Genomic DNA, 23707 nt, shown 5'->3' with positions numbered 1-23707 from the left:
TTAGAATTGCTTAGAATTTTAGAATTAGAGGGGGCTGAGTGATAGCACAGTGGGAGGGCCTTTGCTTGCACGCGGCCGACCCAAGACAAACCCCGGTTTGAATCCTGGCATCCCATATGGTCCCCCGAGCCTGCCAGGAGTAACCCCTGAGATTTGCTGGGTGTGGCCCGCCCAAAAACATTAGATTTAAGATGACAAGACTTTTAGTACTCAGTAAGAATGGTAGATCAGGGGCCGGCGCGGTGGCGCTAGAGATAAGGTGTCTGTCTTGCCAGACGTAGTCTAGGACAGACCGCGGTTCGATCCTCCGGCATCCCATATGGTCCCCCAAGAGCGACTTCTGAGCGCATAGCCAGGAGTAACCCCTGAGCATCACCGGTGTGACCCCCACTCCCCCCCCCAAAAAAGCTTTCAAAGTAGTGTAAATCAAGATGCTGTTCTATGGAGGCTGGTTTGAGGCAAGAAATAGGTTACTAAGGAATTAGAATGACCTAGATTAGATGTAGGAAGAACTCTATATCAGCACAAAAGTGCAAGTTGGGGGCTTGTTAAGAAATCCAAATCCTGCAGTTTCCTAAGGAGTACTGACTAAATCAGGAACTCCAAGACAGTTGTTGCCAACATTGTCTGATGAGGGGATGCTTAAAGTACAGCATGTAGGGTACTTGCTTGCATGAAGCTAACATAGGTCTGATACCCAACACCCCAAATGGTTTCCTGAGCACTGACAGGAGTGTTTCCTGAGCACATAGCCAGAAGTTAAATCTTGAGCAAAAGCCAAACCTCTTCCTACTCGCTTCTCACCAACTAATAAACAAGCTTTCTAGGTTTTTATTGAAGGCAAAGAATGGTGAACTGGTGTGCAATTTCATTTTTGTAGGCTAGCCAATATTGTGTGGTCAGCTCCTACAATTCAGTTCTAGTCCTGTAAAGACAATCTTCACAGAAAGTTTGTTTTTCTTTCTTTTTTAAAACAAGGCATGGAGTCAGATGTAGTTTATCCATTTCATCAGGTATCCACATTTTACCAACTCTTCTCCAGTGAATGGCATAAATCACTATGGTGAACTTAGAATATAATCTGGAATCTCAAGTATTTGACAGGTTGTGGTCCCAATGGTGAATTTTTTTTGGTTTTTGGGTCACACCCGGTAGTGCTCAGGGGTTACTCCTGGCTCCACACTCAGAAATCACTCCTGGCAGGCTTGGGGGACCATATGGGATGCCGGGATTTGAACCACCAACCTTCTGCATGCAAGGCAAATGCTTTACCTCCATGCTATCTCTCCGGCCCCAATGTTGAAATTTTTTAAAGGAAAAGGAATACAATAGAATATACCTGCAATTGAGGTCAGAGTGGTAGCCCAGCAGTTTGCCTTGCACGAGGCTGACTTAGGTTGGACCTGGGTTCGATCCCGGGCGTCTCAAATGGTCTCCAGAACCAGGAGTGATTTCTGAGCACAGAGCAAGGAGTAAACCCTAAGTGAGACTGGGTGTGGCCCCAAAAGCAAAAGACTTAAGCAAAATGATACTTAAAAAAAATATTAAAACTAAATAAGTGTTCATCTTTGTGGTAGAACATTATGTAATATTTAATTTTTTTAATAAAAGTTCCTTTAAATTTTCTAAAACGGTTTTTGATTTTTTACTATACAGATTTTATATACATGCTACTGTTGACAAAATTCATTATGTAAAGGGAAAATTCTCTTATCCTTTTCTCCCAGCCATGACTTATTTTTTTTTTTTTTTTTTTTTTTTTGGTTTTTGGGCCACACCCGGTAACGCTCAGGGGTTACTCCTGGCTATGCGCTCAGAAGTCGCTCCTGGCTTGGGGGACCATATGGGACGCCGGGGGATCGAACCGCGGTCCGTCTCCTAGGCTAGCGCAGATAAGGCAGGCACCTTACCTCCAGCGCCACCGCCCGGCCCCCCAGCCATGACTTATGAGTTATTCATTTTTCATACATTAATGAATATTGTTTTCACATATCTGATAAAAAGTAATCTGTGCAATTTGTTTTAAATGTCCAAATGAGTCAACAATCTTTTCTAGCATCTTTATTCATAGATGTTTCCATAATATGTCATTAATTCTGTTATTTTCCTCAAAAATATTTTCCCCAGTTTGTTGAAATGCTTATTTCCACCTGTTTTGGTGCTTCTATTTAGTTATCTTTCATTCAGAAAAATATATGTATATACATTGATGTATATGTATATATTATATATATTTGTTTGGGGACCACAACTGACAGAAGCCAGGGGCTGTTCTTGTGCCTGGTAGTATTTGAGGGGGTCTTAAGTATTGCCAAGGACTAAGCCAGAGCTGCAAGCAAGCAAAGCAAGCTCCTTAATACAGGTACTATCTTTTTGAAAAAGATTTAGTTGTTTTTTTTTGTTTTTTTTTGTTTTTGTTTTTGTTTTTGGGCCACACCCGTGGTGCTCAGGGGTTACTCCTGCTGTCTGCTCAGAAATAGCTCCTGGCAGGCACGGGGAACCATATGGGACACTGGGATTCGAACCAACCACCTTTGGCTCTGGATCGGCTGCTTGCAAGGCAAACGCTGCCGCTGTGCTATCTCTCCGGGCCCGAAAAAGATTTAGTTTTATGTCAAGACTTTTTTGAGTTCTTTTGCATGCTTTCCCAATGCCAGTTTTTTTTTTGGGGGGGGAGGCCACACCCGTTTGATGCTCAGGGGTTACTCCTGGCTAAGCGCTCAGAAATCGCCCCTGGCTTGAGGGGACCATATGGGATGCCAGGGGATCGAATCCCGGTCCTTTTTTGGCTGGCACTTGCAAGGCAGCCACCTTTCCTCTAGCGCCACCTCACTGGCCCCTCCCAAAGCCAGTTTTACAAAGGCATTTCTTTTTGGCTATAGCAGGTGGTACTTAGGGCTTATTTCTGTCTCTGCCCTTACTCCTGGTGGTGCTCAAAGGACCATATGGAGTGCCAGGAAGGAATGTGGGTTGGACACTTCTAAGGCAAGCACATAAACCACTGTACTACCTCTCCAAAACCTACACAGGTATTTCTTATACCTTTTCTTAGTGTTCTAATATTAGATGAAGATTTCAACCCCAAATTATTGCCTTTGTGATTTCTGTGTAATTGTCCTCAGTGTTGGCCCTCAATGGTTCTCCTTCTACCATGTACACCTCCAATTCCCCCTTCTATGGGGAGCCTGGGCTGACTGGGCTCAGGTAAAGAGAATTCTGGGGTGATTTGTATTTCTTTCTTTTTTTTTTTTTTTTTTTTTTTTGGTTTTTGGGCCACACCCGGCGGTGCTCAGGGGTTACTCCTGGCTGTTTGCTCAGAAATAGCTCCTGGCAGGCATGGGGGACCATATGGGACACCGGGATTTGAACCAACCACCTTTGGTCCTGGATCGGCTGCTTGCAAGGCAAACACCGCTGTGCTATCTCTCCGGGCCCCAGGGTGATTTGTATTTCACTCTAAATATTATAAAGAATGAGTTATGGAGACAGAAGAGACCGTTGTTTTTATAAATGCAAAGAAGTGTAATGATTGACAATTCTAATTAGATGTTCGATTCAGGTGTTAAGTCACATGTCATCCCAGTGAGACTAGAAAAGAAGTCCCAGCTCCGAGAAGGTAAACCCAGATTTTTAAAAAGTCATTTATTTTAAAAAACTGGTTTTTCAAATTACATACACGAGCAGATACACAACTACTAAAGCGGCCCCGTAATAGACACCAGTGGAGCCTTTACCACACAGTACCTGAAAAATACAGCTAAAAAAGAGGAGTCTTTTTGAGCTCCTAGTTTCCGATTCCTAGTGACTCGGATTGAATGGCTTGAAGTTAGCATTTAGTGAACAGGAGGTAGAGTCCCAAGAATAACAGCTGATGCCTTAGGGCTCCATTGAAAAAACAAAACAAAAACAAAACCCTCCTCCCCGCTCTGTATGGGGGAAGTCTAGCCTATTCATTATTTCTTGTGTGAAAACAGAAGCCATGTGCCTCTTCTCCAGAGGTTCAGCATTTCCAATCGTAGACTTGTGTGGTGAGCTAGGTATTGTGCTTCTTGCTTGAGGCGTCTAATTTTCCTCACCTTCTGATTCCGATTCTATGGAAGAAAGAAAAATCTTTGTTACTGTTTTTTTTTTTTTTCCTTTTTGGGCCACACCCTATGATGCTCAGGGGTTACTCCTGGCTATGCGCTCAGAAATTGGTCCTGGCCTGGAGGGATCATATGGGATGCTGGGGATAGGACCAAAGTTGGACCTGGATCGGCCAGGTGCAAGGCAATGCCCTACTGCTGTTACTGTGCTATTGCTCTGGCCCCTCTGTAATTTTTTTTTTAAGTTTGTATTTAACCTTGAAATTCAGGTGCCTGTAAGTGATGAAGCTAGTGTGAACTTTCAGGGCCTCACACTTCAATGTGGCTTCATTAACAGATTTAAGCAGCCAGACCCTGAGTTCCTACTCCTAATCCCACACTGATCTACCCCACGTACATGTTAGACCTAGGGCATCAATTTACCAGATAAAATATGTCCTAATTTGATGGCAAAGGAACTTTGGCTCCTTTTGGCTTTTAAACATAAATATTTCTAAATATATCATCATTACAAAAAAATACAAAACTTACTCTATGGGTTGGCTAAAATAAACTTCTCATGCTTAGCTGGTTTCACTCTCATTCATTATTGCTCATAGACTTTGTCATCCCATTTTATAAATTTGTCACCCAGTAAAAGTTTTATAAAAATCTCTATCATGCCATGATGTGCGATCATGTCAATTTATTTTTGCCCTTTAACACCTGCTAATCATTTCCTTCTCTTTTGTCCTCCAATAGGGCAGATGATTTAAGAATTTGTTTTGCTTTTCTATCTTCTAGAAGTTTTTACTGCCTTGATTTCAGAAAAGAATAAGAAACTGAGATGCAGGCAAATGTTTCACAGGAAAGTCATCTTAGGAACTTTAGTGTTAGGAAAGGAAGAATAATTGGTACAAGAGGTAGATAATAAGTTGAATTATAATAAGAAAGTATTTGTTAAAAGGCCACCAAGATCTTTACGTGGAATCATACCTTCTTCTGCATTTTGGAGCCACTCAACAAATTTCTTCATCTGGTCAAGAAAAACACTTTTGCCTTTGGCAACATGTGCTTCTTTGTACCACTTTAATATTGCTTCTTCACTCAGTACGTCAGCTGCAATTTCAAACCAAAAATTTTATATTTACTACTATTATAAAGCCAACATATACTTCAAATCAATTTGATGGTTTAGAATTTAATTATAAGCAATCATTTCACGGTATCTATACATTGACATATTTTAGCAGTTAATAAAAATTGAATAGAACATATAATCACATCAGGTATGAAATAATTATTGGAACTACTGGAACTTGGAAATCACTTATAGTCTATTTGCTGGTAGGGAACTGAGCCATTTTGCAATTTTTCAAAGAAATCCGCAACACATGTTGATTAGGAAGCAACCTCTAAGAGCATTTACCTTCCGAATGAAAAAAGCGCAGGTGAAACAGATCTAGATAGGACACATTAGTAGCATCAACAATTCATTATAAAGATGGATCTCCTAGGATCAATTAGTATGACTGAATTAGTTGACTGAAATGTATGTGGCTGTTTTTCCTTCTTCTTCTTCTTCCTTGTTTTTGGGCCACTCCCAAAGGCATGCATAATACTACTGGCTCTATGCTCAGAAATTACTATGGGCAGGCTCTGCCAATCATATGGGATGTTGGAGATTGAACCCATGTTGGCCTTCTGCAAGGCAAAAGCCCTACCTCTCTGCTATCACTCTGGCCTCGTATATGGCTATATTTTTTTAAACATAGCTTCTAAAAGTTGTTTACTTTTATCATTAAATGTACTACAAGTTGCAGAAGAAGGAAGACTGGAATGAATTTGCTTATTTGTAAGGATAACCTAGACACGAAAGTTATAATTAGAAATTTTGTTTGAGCCCTAGAGATGCTCAGATGTTGTTCTTGGTAAAGAGTGACCTGACCCTTGGCAGTGTTCAGGGGACTATATTTGGTGCCAGAAAATGGAACCAGTGTCACGATTATTTCTGCCAAATACAAGGCCCAGTGCCTTGCCCTCCTCACACCGTACTCAGTAATCTAATGGAATCGCTATTTCTGTTTATTTGCTTCTTGTGTTTCCAGTTCCACATTCCCAACTGCAAGAGAACTTTCCCACTCATTTACTATCAAAGCCCAGGTCTTCCCGAGGTAAGGAACAGGTCAATTTAAAACAGAAGGAAGTGATTTGTTCCTTTATGAGACTGATTTGCAGAAATTTTTAAAGATTACTAAGTAGCTCAAATATAGGTTTTCAAGTTCCTTTGAGTATGTCAGTAATTTCAAAGCAATTCTATCAGTAAGACAACTTAAAGCATGTAGATGTCATACACACACACACACACACACACACACACACACACACACATATATTTGGTTAATAAATTATATGTAGGTACCATTGAACTATTATCAGTCATGTTCTAAAACATGAATTCAAATGTGACAAGCAGGTATAATGGAATTCTCTTTCTTTTTTGTTTTTGGACCACACCCAGGGATTATTACTCTTGGCTATTTGCTCAGAAATCGCTCCTGGAAGGCATGGGGCACCATATGCAACATAGGGGGATCAAAATGTGTGATCCATCCTAGGTCAGCCGTGTGCAAAGCAAACGGCCCACCACTGTGTCACCACTTTGGCTTTGGATTTCTATTTTTTTGAAGAAATTTCGCACACACATGTTGGAAAGGTGATGTAATGCTTCCTGTCTGAGGTTATCCTCCTGTAAACAGAGAGCTTATATCTGTGTTCTATTGCCCCACAGAGGCTGAAAGAGGCTTTGCAGTCAACTACAATGATTTTCTTTTTCTTTTTTTAATTATTTTATTTAAAGAAAATGCGTTACATGGTTGACATAACTGATAATAATACATTTTTTTAGAAAGACCAAAAGCAACATACTTTTAAAAATATAGAAAATTGAAAGAAAAACTAAAGAGACGAAAGAGAAAGGGAAGAATATTTTTTTAAAATTACTGACTCACAATGAATTCATTGAAGCACTAACAGAAAATTTAATAGGCTCTTTTTTGTTTTTAAAAAAAGAATAAGAGTACCCGAAGATAGCACAGTGGCATTTGCCTTTCAAGCAGCCGATCCAGGACCAAGGGTGGTTGGTTCGAATCCCGGTGTCCCATGTGGTCCCCCGTGCCTGCCAGAGCTATTTCTGAGCAGACAGCCAGGAGTAACCCCTGAGTAATGCCGGGTGTGGCCCAAAAACAAAAAAAAACAAACAAACAAACAAAAAAAAAGAATAAGAGTTAAAAAATACAGTAATAACGGTGTGAGAGTGGCATAAGCCCAGCAAAATATGGGTAAAATTAAAAAAATACAAAACACAAAAGCCTTGGCCTAAATACAAGGAGACTGTATCCCTGAAGTTTTCTGGCATAAGACTGACTCTGGTTCCAGGCATACTAGGTTGTCCAACTCCTGAATCATTCTCCAAGCATGTGCCCTTGCATCTTGATTATTAGTGGACAGTACATAAGACAACTTTAATCTAGTACACAGGCATGGCCATAATTAATAAATATACATGTTCAAGGCCAAATTTCTTGCGACAAGAAATAAAAAAAAAAAAAGCACAGAAACCATTTAGATGGCAACTTCTGAGATTAAGCAAAATAAGAGTTTAAGAAACTCAACTTTTGCTCAGTGAAAAGTTTAATGGTAAAAGTTTAACTTCATACTTCTTTGGAAGTATGAAAAACAGTTAAGAGGCCGGAGATGAACCTCAATAGAGGAGTACTTGCCTTCCAAGTTCAAGGGTATGTGGTGTGTGTGTGTGTGTGTGTGTGTGTGATAAGGTGATTGCTGCATCTCTGGGAAACAACTATGAAAAATAAAAATCAGTGGAAAGGAAACAAGAACAAGAGATTTTGCAATTTGCACATAGATTTTTCATAGAATAAAACAGTGTGTCGTCTCTCTAAAATAAACTTTTCTTCCTCTCCGCAAGTAAGCTTCTTTGCAGGAACATATGTGCCCCAGGAAAGCTTCTTGCCCCGTCAAATTAGGAAATTAGGTTCCATTCTAACTCCAGGTCTTCTCTCAATGAGTGCATTCTCTTCTCTTCCACTCTCCCTCTCTCTCACCTCCTGTCTGTCACTTTTCCTCTTTCTCTATCTCCCCCATCAACACTCACCCACAGAGCACAAGGCTGAGTCCTTGCTTTATATACAGGGAACACTCTGGGAAGGCTCAGGGAAACATATAGGATGCTGTGAATTAAAAATGAACTGGCAGCATGTAAGGCAAATACCCCTTTACTACTGCTGACTCCTAGATTCTTTTCCTTTTAGCAATCAACTTGATGCCTGTAATTCTTGACTTTCTTCTAAGTCCAGGAAGTCAGAGACTATGTAGTTCATTTCCAGCACCTACCCTTTGGTATGTATGTAGCCAATGCATTTAAAATGGTTCCATTCATTCATTTGATGAAAAAAAAAGTTAAGTTGATTTATACAACAAAACAATTGTTTTCATGAGGAACAGGGAGACAATGTTATAAAGGGTAATTGAGAAAACCAAGGCTGGTAATTTAGATAATTTAACCTGTGGAATTATTGTAAAAAATAAGGGACTAGGTTACAATGGGACTTGAGTAGCTTTACATTTTCCAGCCCTGGTGCTTGAGGACATGGCACTAAATTTCAGAAAGGTAGAGAAATTTTTTAAGAAGTTATTGTGATGTTTGAAAATAAATGCAAAAAAAAAATAAATAAAAGAGAAAGAAAATAAGTGCAAGCTTACTCTTATTCCTTTCTGTCTTAGAGATACAAAAAAATTACAGAGCTGAGTGGGTAGCACAGTGGGTAAGGCATTTGCCTTGCACACAGCTGACCCAAGTTTGATCCCTAGCATCCCATAAGATCCCCTGAGTCTGTCAGGAGTGATTTCTGAGCTCAGAGCCAGGAGTAACCCCTGAGCAGTGTTGAACGTGGTGCAAAACAAACAAACAAACAAAGTGTATGTATGCATAAAATTAATATAAATGTACAATGTAAAATGTTGCAATGCTTCAAAGAATATTGTCTCCACCTTTAGGCCTACGGTCCTAGAACAATCACTGTATTCCCTGATAATTGCTTATAATGCAAAATCTCAAGCCAAAGCCAGGTCTCTAGACTTCTGTGTTAATAAGCTCTCCAGGTGATTCAGAAGGAAGGAGAGCTTTCATGCACACTGCTCACCAAATCTTTCTAGTTAGTCATACGTAGTGCAAAATAAAAACCACTTAAATCCTGATTAAAAACATACCTTGGTGCACAGGTATTTGTTAAATCAAATAAAGTCAAAGGCAAAGCCATTTTAAAAAGATGAGGAGGTAAACACTAATTCTCCTAATAGTGGTACAAAACAACCACTCCCCAGGGATCTTATGTTCTCAGGAGAAAAATCTTATTATTTCATTCAAGAAAACAAAGAGACTATGTGCATTACTTTGTAGAAGATTAGTTATCTAAAAATGACGTTTAGTTTTTTATCATCTCAATATAGCCTAGCCTGTGATATGACTCATTAATTTAAGCTTATTTTAAGAAATAAATGATTGCATTTAAGAAAAAAAATGTGGGATAGAAAAAAAAGTGGAATCATCCAGTTAGTTTATTCCCTAGTGAAAAGTCACTGCCTCTTGTTTTAATATAAACTTTTTGTTCTGTTTTGTTTTGGGGCCATACCTGGAGATGCTCAGAGATTACTCTTTCAGGGATCAAACCTGGTTTTGCTGCATATAAGAAAAAGCTCTCAACCTGCTATACTATTGCTCTGGCCCAATAATACAATAGATTTTTTGTTATTTTTTTTCTTAAACTGCATGGTGGTTGCTTTTAAGTTATTTTGTAGCTTCAGGTACTGTTCTTTAGTATTTGGGGCTAAAGAATAAGAAGCTCAAAGTAGCCTGTTTTGGTTCCTGTAAGAAGTATATGCTGATATACAATAGGGGGAAATGTTGACATTACTGTTTTAAGACATCTGAAAGATTTTAATGTTTTATATGCTACCTGGATGCCATCATTCATTAAAAAATATTTGATTCTTTTGTAAAGTATAATGGAATAGGATCTCATGCAGATATAACTCAAATAACTGACTTAGTTGGGGGAAAAAAATAACTGGTAAGAAACAGGGCCTGGAGATATAGCACAGCGGTGTTTGCCTTGCAAGCAGCCAGTCCAGGACCTAAGGTGGTTGGTTCGAGCCCCGATGTCCCATAGGGTCCCCCGTGCCTGCCAGGAGCTATTTCTGAGCAGACAGCCAGGAGTAACCCCTGAGCACCACCGGATATGGCCCCAAAATAAAACAAAACAAAACAAAACAAAAAGAGAAACACTGACTGGGCTAACTATTGATTTACAAGAATGTGCTTAGGCTATCATTTTATTTTATGTATTTTGGTTTCAGAAGAAGCAACTTTTCAGTTATTTAAAATCATTTTTACAAGATTAAAAAAATACCAAAAATATAAGAAAAATATTTCTTATACTCCTAATTTCTTACCATGGGGAAACTACTTTTGCTGTTAATGTTCACTGTTTTATATTTCTTTGTTAACTACCGTAATATACTTGAGTATAAGCTGAGTTTTTCTGGCACAAAATTTGTGCTGGAAAAGCCAAACCTGGCTTATATGTGGGTCATACAGTTAATCTGATCCAGTGCGCATGTACCGAATCAAATGCACGTAGTCTCTGGTCATCTTTTGCAGTCTGCTGGAAGGGGCGGTGCTTTACCTCTGTCCACAAGTCGCAGGTGAGCTGAAGAGGTAGGCGGCTGAACTGAACTGCATGCCACTGAACTGTTTAACCCGCAATATTCTGCACTTTGTATGAGACTAACATCAGTGATGATGATATCTGCGAGCTCAGTGATGATGACAATGTCTATGCTGATACCCTCACATCGGATATAGCTGAAGCTCTGTTTGGACTTACAGATGAGGAGGAGGAGGAGTCCAGTTTTGAAGGATTTTAACCTTTGTGATTTAGCTGGATTACCTGTTAAGCTATGGTTTCCTGCACTTTATTTAAAGTTTTAAAGTTATTGTTGCTAGTTTACAGTTTTTCTTTAGCAATAAATGAAAAACATTTAACCTACTGATTCCTCAATTATTGTAAATGTTCGGGGTATATATTTTTATTTTTGAAATTTACCAGTGGTTGCTGCATTTTCCACCTCAGCTTATACTCGAGTCACTAAAAGTTTTCCCAGTTTTTAGGGTAAAATTGGAGGGGGTGGGCGGTTGATTAACAGGTCGGCTTATTCTCGAGTGTATAGGTATATAGCCTCAAATAGAGTTATCTGGATAAAAATCATCCAATACCTGTCTTTTTCCATCTGAATTATTTCACTTTAAACCATCTCACTGAGCTCTTTTAATTTTGGTGCAAATAGCAAAATTTCATCTCGTCTTATAACTCAATAGTATTCCATTTGGTATATAAACCCCACCATATTTTTTTAAATACTAGACATATATTTTTAATAACTTTATATTAATTTTTTGCTTAGTCACAAAGTTGTTCATGATTAAGGTTTCAGTTATACCTAAAAAGGTAACATGTAAATCCCTTTATCTCCTTTCAGCACCTACTTCTTTTCCAGAGTGGTTGTTTCCAACTACCTTGTCATAGTGGTCCTTTCTCTAACTATTCCCTCCCTATTTGTGGCAAGCTTATATATATATATATATATATATATATATATATATATATATATATATATATATATATATATATAAAAATATATATTTATATTCCCTCCCTATTTGTGGCAAGCTTCCTATCATAGGCCCAAATGCCCAAGAACAGATGAGTAGACAAAAAACAAAAACAAAAACTATGCATCTATGCAGTTATATACATATACAGTTATGGGATAGTTTTATGGAATATGCAGCTATGGAATAATTCTCTGCAATATTTTGCAGCTGTTAGGAAAAGAGAGGTCATGAAATTCACTTATACATGGATGGATTTGGAGAGTATTATGCTGAGTGAATTTAGTCTGTGGGAAAGGGACAAACATAGGATTATCACACATTCATTTGTGGGATATAAAACATATTAATAGTTCCCAAGATAATAGATATGAGGGCCAGAAGGACCCGTCATGGCAGGAAGCTTAGGTTGCCATTTTAATAAAGCTTTCTTTTATTTATTTTTTTTATTTTCCTGGGAATACTGGGACTAACAATTATTAGGTAACTAACTGCCAAAAATAATTATGCTCTGAAATCTCTTGATGTCATCCTGCAAGTAGAACAAGTAAGCTGCTCTACAAGTGTAGTCACAGCAGAATCCCTTTTTTGAAGTAGAAAATTCCAACCACCCATTATGTAAAACCTTTTCACAGATCTCTTCACCTGTGTAAAATAGAGCTACAATGAGTATAGAATGACCAATGGTGGAATGTTGGTTGGGTGCGATATTACTTCTTTCTTGCGATATATTTTTCAGAAATCAGAGGTGGTTTCTGAATCTTAACAGCTGATCCTGAAAGCCACATTAGGTATCTTTTCATGAGCCCTAATTTTGTTTTTTGTTTCTTTGATATTGGGGAATGAACCCAAGTGCTTATATATGAAAGTCACATGCTCTACCACTAAGCCACATAAGCAGCCAAGTAAGGATATATTTTACTTCTAAGAGGGCTTCATTCAAACTTGACCAGACCAAAAGACCAACTACTAAACTTTGTGTGAGATCAGGCAGTCCCTGGATTCTTTAGCTGATAGAAAAATTGTGCTGATTTCTATGTGCTCTGATAAAAAAAGATGAAATATTCCCCAAATAACATCTAGGATGTATTGGAGAAATCTAGAGGACAGTTTAAAATGTTTGTGAAATGTTATTATGGTAAACATTTAAAACTGGATATAATTAAGAATAGAATATTTGACACTCCAAATTATCATTAAACACAGACAAATGTAAGACTACACCAGTGGGTGGGATAGATAGTTCAGCAGTTAGGGTGCTTACACATGGTTGACCCAGGTTTGATCCCTGGTCCCCTGAGTCCTGCTAAGAGTGAGTCCCAAGTATAGAAGTAACCCTGAGCACTGCCAACTGTGGCTTCAGAACAACAAACATGCAAAAACAAACAAACAGAACCCTATCCATAAAGCAAAACAAGAAACCTCTAGAAGGAAATTAACTCTTTGATTAATATTAATCTTTCTCCCCTTCATAAAACCAAATAGTAGTCCAGGACTACTTTTTATAGGCTATATATATATGTAGAAATTGAGATTAGCGAATAGCAATATATTCTTTTATTAAAGGCCAAGCCGGTTGTCATGGCAACGTAATCCTTACAAACAAGATGAAAAGGCAGGAAAATGTTAAAAATAAGCAAATATCTCAGTCAAGTAACAAAAATATCAAGTCAAAAGACTAATTGTTTCAGCAATTTTAAAGTCAGTTCTATGGCTCCTGAAAAGGGACCGTATCATAAAAGCATTCTAATAATCACAGTTATTCAAGCTAATTGTCACAATTCAAAAAAAAATGAATCTATTATGTTATATAATTCCATTCTTTTTACTTACTCCCCACCAAGAATATAATAGCTAACTCCTCACTAGTCTTAGCAACTTCCAATAGTGGTAACAGCTCAGGGTGCCCAAACCTTTATTGCCCCATAACATGGTGCCTCATTAAAACTTGCCAAGATTAGAATGAATGACATGAATCTTTTGCTCCTCCCTGGCTTGTTGCTCAGAACCTCAACAAAACAGACAGGGAGCAGTAGGGCAATATGAATGGGTACCTTTGTAAAAGAGAACCACGATCTTCTGGAAGGCTTTCATGAAATGGATGTTGTCATAACAGTATTCTTGAACTTTCTGGAGGAGGATCAGCTCGGACTGGCCTTGGGAGCTGAACACAGCCAGCAGGGGAGCATATTGCTAGAACAGAATTGAAAAGAAAAACTGTGAATTTGGCGAGAGTTACAGGGCCTAAACCACCAAGACCCTAACACTCGTCGAGAGGTTTGTTTAGAGACTTTTACTTTCTGATGATCTTATTATAATTTATTTATTATTCTTTTTCAGGGGAGCACATCTGGTGATGCATAGGACTGACTTCAGATTCTGTGCTGAGTGCTCACTCCTGGCAAATGCTTGTGGGGCCCATATGTGATACTGGTGACCAAGTCAAGTTAACCATATGAGCAAGGCAAGCATTTTAGATTTTGTGTTCAATTAATAAATTCTTTTACCCAGCATCTTATTAGATTTCTTTCACTGAAAGATATAAAACTCAGACTATAGGGGCGAACAAGAGCACAGAGGCTAAGATGTTTACCTTGCACCTGGGCAACCTGCTTTGATTGTTGGCATTCCACTTACATATAGATCCCCAAGCACTGCCAGAGTGATTCTGGAGTGCTGAGCCAGGAGTAACCCCAGTGTATTGCTGAGTGTGTCCCCAAAACAAGAACAACAGAATACCTTGTCCCCAACATTCATTCTATATAAAGCTAACAGCTGTAGGTTTGGGGACAGAGCTGTGATGCTGTCTCCAATCCATGGGGCATGATTCTACCATCTGGCTGAGGAGTCCGGCCTTATCCCCCATCAGATCTTGATGACTTTGTGCATATTCTTCCCTTAGTTTCTTGGTTTCTAGCCACAGAAGTACAGTCATGGTTTTCTCTAAGTGTAATAATTGCTCCCTCCTAGTAGTTTCCCATGACCAACCTTACCTGCAAGGTTATACTAGTTTCTACCTAGTTTTAATAAGAGCCTTTGACTTGTCTGATCAAGAGTACACTCTATAGACAGGCCCCAAATCTTCCAGTTGTCTTAATACAGTTTTAGATTTGTTTGTTTATTTTAGCCACACCCAGTGATCCTCAGTAGTTACTCCTAGCTCTGCACTCAGAAATTGCTCCTGGTGGTGCTTGAGGAGCTAATATAAGGTGCAGGGTATCCAACCCGGTTTGACTGTGTGCCAAGGAAGTTCCCTACCTGCTGTACCATCTCTTTACTCCTGATTCCCTTCCCCTCCGATTTTCTATTTTTGGTGTTTGGACCACACATGGCTGTTCTTAGGGATTACTTCTGGCTCTGTGCTCAGCCAACTAGGGAGCAAACTCATGCTGACAATGTGCAAGGCAACTCCATGACTTGCTCTACTATCTTTCTAGACTTGTCTTCATTTAGTTTTATAGAGAAAAGACAGTTTAAGCAATACCCTATGTATTTATGCATAAACACAAGCAAGGTATTTCTTATAAATTTTAATGCACCCTACAGATTATGTAAACATATTTAAATATTAAATATGTACACATATTTAAACAAGTGTGTTCTATGTCAATAAAAATATCTAAGATTTTGAGATGCCAGAACAATAGCACAGCAGGTAGGGTGTTTGCCTTGCACTCAGCTGACTTGGGTTTGTTCCATGGTATCCCATATAGTCCTCTGAGCCTACCAGGAGTAATTTTTGAGTGCAAAACCAGGAGTAGCCCATGAGCACTACAGATGTGTCCCAAATACCAAAAACAAACAAACAAACAAAAAACAACCTCCCCCCAAAAAACCAAAAACCAAAAAATAAACCCACAAACCAAAAACCCTAAGGTTTTATTGTTTAGGAAAGATATTTCAAAGGTTTTTCTCTTTAATATTTAGTACATAAAATGAAACTATTCTGGAAGTTTTTTTGGGGGGATGTTATCAATAAGAACTTGCCTTTAAATATTTGGCTTTGACACCTGAAACATTTAAGGCACTAACAATCTGAGCAAAGAAAACTCATTGGGAGATATGTGTGGCCTGAGTGTTGGGGAAGGGTGGTCATGACCCATTTGCTGCCATGTCAGGAGTTGCAGTTGCTGTACTGGGCTGCTTTCTGACTGGCCACTGTACCTTCAGGTGCTTCAGTGCCTGCTCAGCAACAAGTTCTTCCTTCTTGTTCCACTCCACAGCATTCATGATACAGGTCCACAGGAGCCCAATCACTGCTGTTTCAGGAAGGTCATTCCTCTTCATTTCTTCCTTCACATAGAGCACCACCTACATGTCACAGGAAATCTCAGATCAGGACACAGACAAAACATACAATGACTGGTTTACAGAGCAGAATCTTTAGTCTTCCCATTAGTAAGTCTAGGTGAGGCTGGAGCAATAGTGCATAAGGTGGGGCATATGCCTGGCATACATTTGACCAGTGTTCAATCCTCAGCACCCGTGTGGTCCCCTGCACATGCCATAAGTCACCCTTAAGTGTATACATATAATTAGAGCTTAAAAGTCAAGATCACACATAGATATCAAAAAATATAGTTCCATTATAGGAACACATAGCTAATGGAGATAGATCATAGAAGATATTGGTTTCATTTTATCTTCAAGATAATCAATTCCAGGGCTAGAGAGATAGCACAGCAGTAGGGCATTTGCCTTGCATGTAGCCAACCCAGGATGGACAGTGTTTCAAATTCCGGCATCCCATCTGGTCCCTGGAGAATGCCAGGAGTGATTTCTGAGCATAGAGCCAGAGCCAGGAGTAACCCCTGAGTGCCACCAGGTGTGACTCAAAAACCAAAACCAGAAAAACAACAACAACAACAACAAAAACAGATAATCTACTCCAAAGCATCAACCTTTTGCTCTTCAGATTTAAAAAACAAACCACCAACCACTGGAGCAATAACACATCAGGGAGGGCATTTTCCCTTCATGCAGCCTACCCGTGTTCTATCCCCGGCACTCTTTTTTTTTTTTTTTTCATTTTTTTCTTTATATGAACATCTTGATTACATAAATGATTGTGATTAGGTTTCAGTCATGTGAAGAACACCCCCCTTCACCAGTGTAACATTCCCACCACCAATGTCCCAAATCTCCCTCCATCCCACCACACCCTGACCTGTACTCTAGACAGGCTTTCCAGTTCCCTCATTCATTCACATGATTATGGTGGTTCTCTGTGTACTTATTTCTATAACTGCACTCACCACTCTTCGTGGTGAGCTTCATGAAGTGAGCTGGAAGTTCCAGCCCTCCTCTCATTGTCTCTGAGGATTGTTGCAAAAATGACTTATTTTTCTTAAAACCCATAGATGAGTGAGACTATTCTGCATCTCTCTCTCTCTCCCTCTGACTTATTTCACTCAGCATGATAGATTCCATGTACATCCACGTATAGGAAAATTTCATGACTTCATCTCTCCTGACAGCTGCATAATAGTTCATTGTGTATATGCTGTCTAGTCCAACCTCTATGGAAAGCGATATGGAGATTCCTCCAAAATCTGGAAATTGAGCTCCCATTCGACCCAGCTATTCCACTCCTAGGGATATACCCCAAGAACACAAGAATACAATACAAAAACCCCTTCCTCACACCTATATTTATTTGCAGCACTATTCACAATAGCCAGGCTCTGGAAACAACCAAGATGCCCTTCAACAGACGAATGGCTAAAGAAACTATCCCCGGCATTCTTAATGGTCCTCCGAGCCAACAGGAATAATTTCTGAGTGCAGAGCCAGGAGTAAACCCTTCTCCAGCACATCTCCACCTTTAGCAAAGGGAGATTTCCTTGAGAGAGGCAAAGGTCATTCTGGCCATTTTATTTACATTCTTTCCTGGCTGGTTTTTCTGCAATGCCAGCCCTGGGCTCTCACCTCCTTGATAGGGCATTCCTGAGAAAGGCGCTCTTGGAGCTCCTTCTGCAATTCCTTCCTGGTGCCCAGAGATTGCTGCACACGCAGGAAGTCGGAAAGCTCCTTCAGACCTGCATCAGTGAAGTACTTGGCAAAGTGATCCACACTCTGCCTGTTCACTGGAAAAAGTTCCTGCGTGAGATAGAGAACAAAAGAGAGCCAGTTAGGGAACAAGTGATTCAAACTCGGCATGCATCACGTACAAAATTGCCATGTAAAAATAGCACTAGGAACATCTCAGATTTGAGAGAACAAAGCTGCTTTCCAAATGAATACCTCTTAGGCATAGGTACTGAGCAGCCGCTAAATACCTTTTGAAACTACAACGTTGCAAAGAGAAAAGGCTAGGGTGCTTAAGCAAATGAGCTCTGTTCATTTTGAGCTATTATTTACTCCTCACCCCACTTTCATCAAGCAGAGTATGTGTAAAGATAGGTCTAAATTTGAGAAATTAAATGCAAAGAAAATAATGCTGAATGATAGTGAAATTGTTTTAGAGATGAGACACATTGAAATCATCAGTGTCACTTTTTCTTAAGTATGATTGAATAAAGGCAGCTTGGAAAGTGCTGAAATAATCTGAGACGACAGTAGGAAAACAACACTGAGCATTATTCTCTCAAGGATTGCTTCACATTCTGAGAAAATGCTATTATTCTTACTTGTTAGGGAGAAAAAAAAAGTTTGTTTTATTATTTAATAGTAGTGACTCTCACAAACAGTAAGTCTTGGTAGAAACCTATTCTACTAATGCTTAAATTCATTATATAATTTTTTTTTTGTTTTGGTTTTGGGCCACACCTGGTGGTATTCAGGGGTTACACCTAGCTATGAGCTCAGGAAATCACTCCTGGGGACCAAATCAAATTACTCAGGGGACCATATAGGATGCCAAGGATCAAACCTGGGTCGGCTGCGTGCAAGTCAAGTGCCCTACCTGCTATGCTTTTGCTCTGGTCCCTCATTATATAATTCTGCTGGAGACGTGGAAAGAGCAAACAACAACATGGCTGCTTTCATATTTTTACCGAGTTTTCATTTTACCTAATAAAGCTCGGCAGAAACTCAGGAACACTTAATCATAGCTCTGATCCTGTGATATTTTAACACCCAACTAAAATATCAAGACAGCTGTCAACGTTCTCATGGTTTTCCAGACTGCTGCATTCTTAAAAATTAGATTCACACTAGTATGTGGATTATTTTGCATAAAGAGATGATGCTACGTGGTTCCAATGAGAATCTAAGTAGAAAGAGCTGTAAGAGACAGAATCATGTAAGTGACATGTATGTCCATAGTAGGGAGCTAAGCCAAACAGCTCCTGGTCTTCACTCAAAACTTAATATTCTCTCTACCATCATCCTCTAGCTTCCCTTGTTGAGTTATGAGTTTCAACCCATGAGAACAGAGTTGGTGGGAGTAGCTAACAAACACATTCCTATTAAAGCAAACAGTTCCTATTAGATTAAAACATTTTTTTCTTTGGAGGGATTATACCGAGCAGCATTTGGGGCCCTGTGCTCAGAGGCTCTTTCCAGAGGTGCTAAATTAGACAGGGTTTGAGCACAGGACTAGTGTGTCGTACAAGACAGGTGCTCCAGTCCTTTGAGTTCTTTGGTCTCAGGGCCCAGTCTAAAATTTTCTGACAAAGGTCTTCTGAATTTGGGAATGGAAGGACTACTGTATTTTATCTTTTGTCATCTTTTTTTTTTCCCCTATTTAGGCCACATCTGGAGGTGCTCAGGGGTTACTCCTGGCTCTGCACACAGGAGATCATATGCAATGATGGGGATCAAACTCTGGTCAGCTATGTGCAAGGAAAATGCTCTATCTCTCCAGACATAGTTTTATCTTGATTTTGAGTTATATGTCATGATTTTATTTTTGTGTACAATATTGGGATTCTGGGAGCCAAACTGGATCATCTAGATGTGTGCAAGAGTCCTACCTACAGTACTCTCTCTTCAGTCCTAATCAATTGCATCTTCTTTGAGTGTACAATTAAAAAAAGTAGAAATTTCTGTAGATTAACTGAAAGTATAGTGAGTAGGGTGTACTATATTTTGCACCACTAGGTGTGGCCTCTCCCCACAATAACAATACAAAACAAGAGTTAAGTACCCTCCCTTAAACTAGACAGCCAATAATATCGAAGGATTGAATCATGTGATCTGATGTTAGTATTCACTCTAATAATGCAGATATTCAACATTTAAGAAAAGATAACTGCAACTGTTCATATAAACTGTGTTCAGGTCACCAAATACTGAAATAAAGTCATTTTCACCAAATATTATCAAGGTTTATTGATACACAAGAAACTAATATATAGATGAAGTTGCAGCAAAGTCCATACAAATTATATAATATTTACTGGCTTGGTATTTGCTTTGCATTTGTTTGAAAAACTGACTTGTTTTTCATAAATAGAATTCCACACTCAATTCATTCTTAGACTTATGTCTTTGACCTGCCTCTTGTTCCTGAGACTATAAGCAATGCACCTGACCTGCCTGAGTAATGCTGGCTAAATCGTATTATATGAAGCAAAATCACAATATAAATTATTTTGCAGAGAACTTCCCCAAAGTTTCCCATTCTACACAAGAAAAATACCTAAAATTTTAGATGGTACTTGGGAGTTTTCTCTTTCTCTCTCTCACAATTTTTGCTAATTAAAAGCTTTTCCTTCTTCCTGCTAAAAACTGAATGCCCAACTAACATGCTAACACTCTTTAGCTTTTTTTGTGGTATTTTATTTTGGGGGTATACTGGTGATGCTCAGGGGTCATTTCTGGTTCTGCATTCAGGGATTACTTCTGGTGGTGGTGCTTGGGACCATATGGGATGCTGGAAATGGAACCTGGGTTAGCTGATTGCAAGGCAAGTGTCCTACTTGCTGTACTATTGCTGTAGCTCTTCTTTAGCATGTTATCTTAATTTCCTTCCTTATAGCACTTTTCCTGTATTTAATATTACATATTTAACTATGAATTTAGTTTATTTCCTGTTTTCCTGAAACAATATAGACTCCATAAAAATAAGACAACATTAATGGTGGGAATGCCCCTAATTCAATGTCACTATGTACTTGAAATACTACTGTGAATGATTTGTAATCCACTTTGGTCAAAATAAAAATTATTAATAAAAAAATAAGAATGTGTATATTTGATTCTTTCTAATATCCTCAACTCTAGAAGCTTCTGGCTACTACCTTTGTCACTGTTCCTTTTTCAAGTGTTTGAAGTAGTGATTGCTAGACCATTTTTGTTTTGCTCTGTAATATTAAGGGAAGTACGTAAAATACCTAAACTCCAATAATGTGCTACTTTTTCTAAAATGTACTACTAGTATAGCAAATTAGACTTTGCTGTAAGTGGCAATGAAACTAACATTCTTTTACTGATCCTCTAGTTCCTCATGTCTTAGGTGAGTTCAAAGTTTCTGGCCTGCAGAGTACTGGAGTACTACAAATTTATCTTATCCTCAAGCTGCTTCTAGCATTTCTGGTAGAAACTACCACCAAAGCATCTGATACCTGATGTATAAGCAATCACGGAAATATATTAAGAAGAGCTCATTGTGTTTTCAAAAAGAAAAAAAAAATCTTTATGAGATCTTCTCATTGTGTTAGTCGAGCTCTACCTACATTCTTCAAGGAACTATGTTCTAAGAAATAACAGCATTCTGCAGCAAGTTGCCATAGACTGTTTCTTTGTTCTAAACACTCCAGCCTTTCTCTATTAGAGTAGTAAGTGAAGCCCAGTCTTGTGTCTGTCTGCAGGGGTGGAGAAACTGCCTGTGAGTGGGCTGAAATTTCTCACCCACTACCAGTGACTTCTTTGGCTCAGTGGTTTTTTCATGTGAGAAGATGGAGTCACCAGGCTCCCTTGTTTCATGTGGACAGAAGGGGCCTACTTGGAGTGACTCTGTCAGCCTAACAGATCAGGATCCCACACGGAAAAGATTCAGCTGGTGTTAACATTCCTTTGAAACTAGGAGTCACAGCCAAGACATCTCAAACATCTGACAGATGTGACTGATGGAACTTTATTATATTCAAACTGCAATACCGTGACCGGAAACTTCCAATTGGAAAGTATCTATATTCCCCATGACTATTTTTAATTTGATAGCAGATGAAAGTCAAATTGTCTACAAATAAATGGAACCATGCTTCTATTCAAGATAGGCTCAGGCCTTTTAGCTACTGTATTACACCGCGGGAATTGCTGATATATATCAAAGACCAGAATATTTTCCTAGTTAGAAAATAGCTTATTTGAAGACCATTAGAGTCACTTCTTTCTTAGAAGTATCAGAAACAAGAAATCAATAGATGCATGGAAGAAAGAGAAAAAGTAGCATTCTCAATCCTTTTGTAACATACTTTTCAAACCAATCTTCATGATTTGGTGAACCAAGATTTTAACAGCCAGCGCTGGAGGCACATTCATTTAAGAAGAAAGGGTAAGAGACCTAAAAGGTAAGGGGCCAGAGTGATAGCACAGTGGTAGGGCGTTTGCCTTGTACGTGGCTGACCCAGGACAGACCTGGGTTCAATCCCAGCAGGAGACAGGAGCATAGCCAGGAGTAACCCTTGAGCATCATCAGGTATTGCCCCAAAACAAAAACAAAACAAACAAACAAACAAACAAACAAAAAAGGAGACCTAGAAGAGTAGCAGAATTGGGCAGAACCGTTTCCAGTGCACGAGTTTCCCCACTTTACGTTTTTTCCTTTGCCTATGTAAGAACGATATTTTACTGCAGTTTAGAGGAACTGTATAAGGAAGACAACAAAAAGTACATATGTGACAGGTATAATATTTATGGCTGTAAAGGTAATAAAACTCTTCTAAAAATCCACAGAATGGGTTGGGAGATAGTACAATGCACACTTGGGGGTGGCCCTGGTGGTCTCCAGCACCACATCTGTAGATCCTAGTAATGACCCAGAAGCCTGGTTGGCTGAATATCATCAAGAGTGACCCCTGAAATCCCTAAACGTTGCTGGGATGGGAGCACAGACAATCAAATCAATATAGAACAAATATGGACTTAGACAAATTCTTCTCTACTGAGTATTTCATTATCATTATTAGATTTTCTGATGGTGATCAAAACAACCCCCAGATTGCCTCCCCCAATTAGAGATCACTTACCAGCAGTCTCTTGTCAAGGTTGGCTTTTCTCAAAGAAGAGGTAACAGAGTTAGCATCTTTCTCAGCCATCCATGCTTTGAAAAGCTTCACAGCAAATGAGGCCGCAATGCCTGTGTTAAAAGATTCATTTCTTTTACAGGGAAAACTCGTGGCAATGATGTACAAAGCAACATTTCTTACTAAGTTTCATTTATTTATTCATTCATTCATTCATTCACTTATTTATTTATTTATTTTGTTTTTTGGGCCACACCCGGTGACACTCAGCAGTTACTCCTGGCTAAGCGCTCTGAAGTCGCTCCTGGCTTGGGGAACCATATGGGATGCCGGGGGATTGAACCGCGGTCCATCCTAGGCTAGCGCTGGTAAGGCAGACACACCTTACCTCTAGCGCCACCGCGCCGGCCCCTTACTAAGTTTCTTGAAATGAGTAAATCACTTGATTTGGAAGAAAAAAAAATCTAGCTATCTTTTTAAACAAAATTCTTTTCTTTTTCTTACTAAGAAGAGGAAATTTTTATGAGAAACACACATTTTTTAAAAAATAAGATAGTCTACTTACAAATGGATATAATTTTAATGTATAATTTTATGAATTATAAATTTATTTATATATTTTATATAATTTATATATTTTATACTTTATCATTCTAATTTTAAATTTTAATTTATATTTTTTATAAATTCTATTTTTATATTATTTATATTTGTTTGTAATTTATAATTTTTATTATGGTCAAAAATAGATTGATGTCCAG

The 23707-nt window shown here is 38.8% G+C and overlaps 1 protein-coding gene across 1 annotated transcript in view; it reads right to left on the bottom strand.

Annotated features, from left to right (window-relative positions):
• Positions 1–3627: 3627 nt before the first annotated feature.
• BZW2 (basic leucine zipper and W2 domains 2) overlaps positions 3628–23707 on the bottom strand; it is a 68498-nt gene continuing 48418 nt past the window's right edge. The window contains exons 7-12 of the mRNA XM_049785696.1: positions 22950–23059; positions 17743–17913; positions 15979–16125; positions 13869–14007; positions 5061–5183; positions 3628–4091 (exon numbers count right to left, since the gene is read on the bottom strand). Of these exons, the coding sequence (XP_049641653.1) occupies positions 4063–4091; positions 5061–5183; positions 13869–14007; positions 15979–16125; positions 17743–17913; positions 22950–23059 (719 nt within the window). The 3' untranslated portion in view covers positions 3628–4062. The remainder of the gene's footprint in view (positions 4092–5060; positions 5184–13868; positions 14008–15978; positions 16126–17742; positions 17914–22949; positions 23060–23707) is intronic.

The sequence above is a fragment of the Suncus etruscus genome, chromosome 13 (assembly GCF_024139225.1).
Source record: "Suncus etruscus isolate mSunEtr1 chromosome 13, mSunEtr1.pri.cur, whole genome shotgun sequence".
Classification (NCBI taxonomy): domain Eukaryota; kingdom Metazoa; phylum Chordata; class Mammalia; order Eulipotyphla; family Soricidae; genus Suncus; species Suncus etruscus.
The sequence above is the reverse complement of the archived record's forward strand: the minus strand, read 5'-3'. Positions and strand labels throughout refer to the sequence as shown.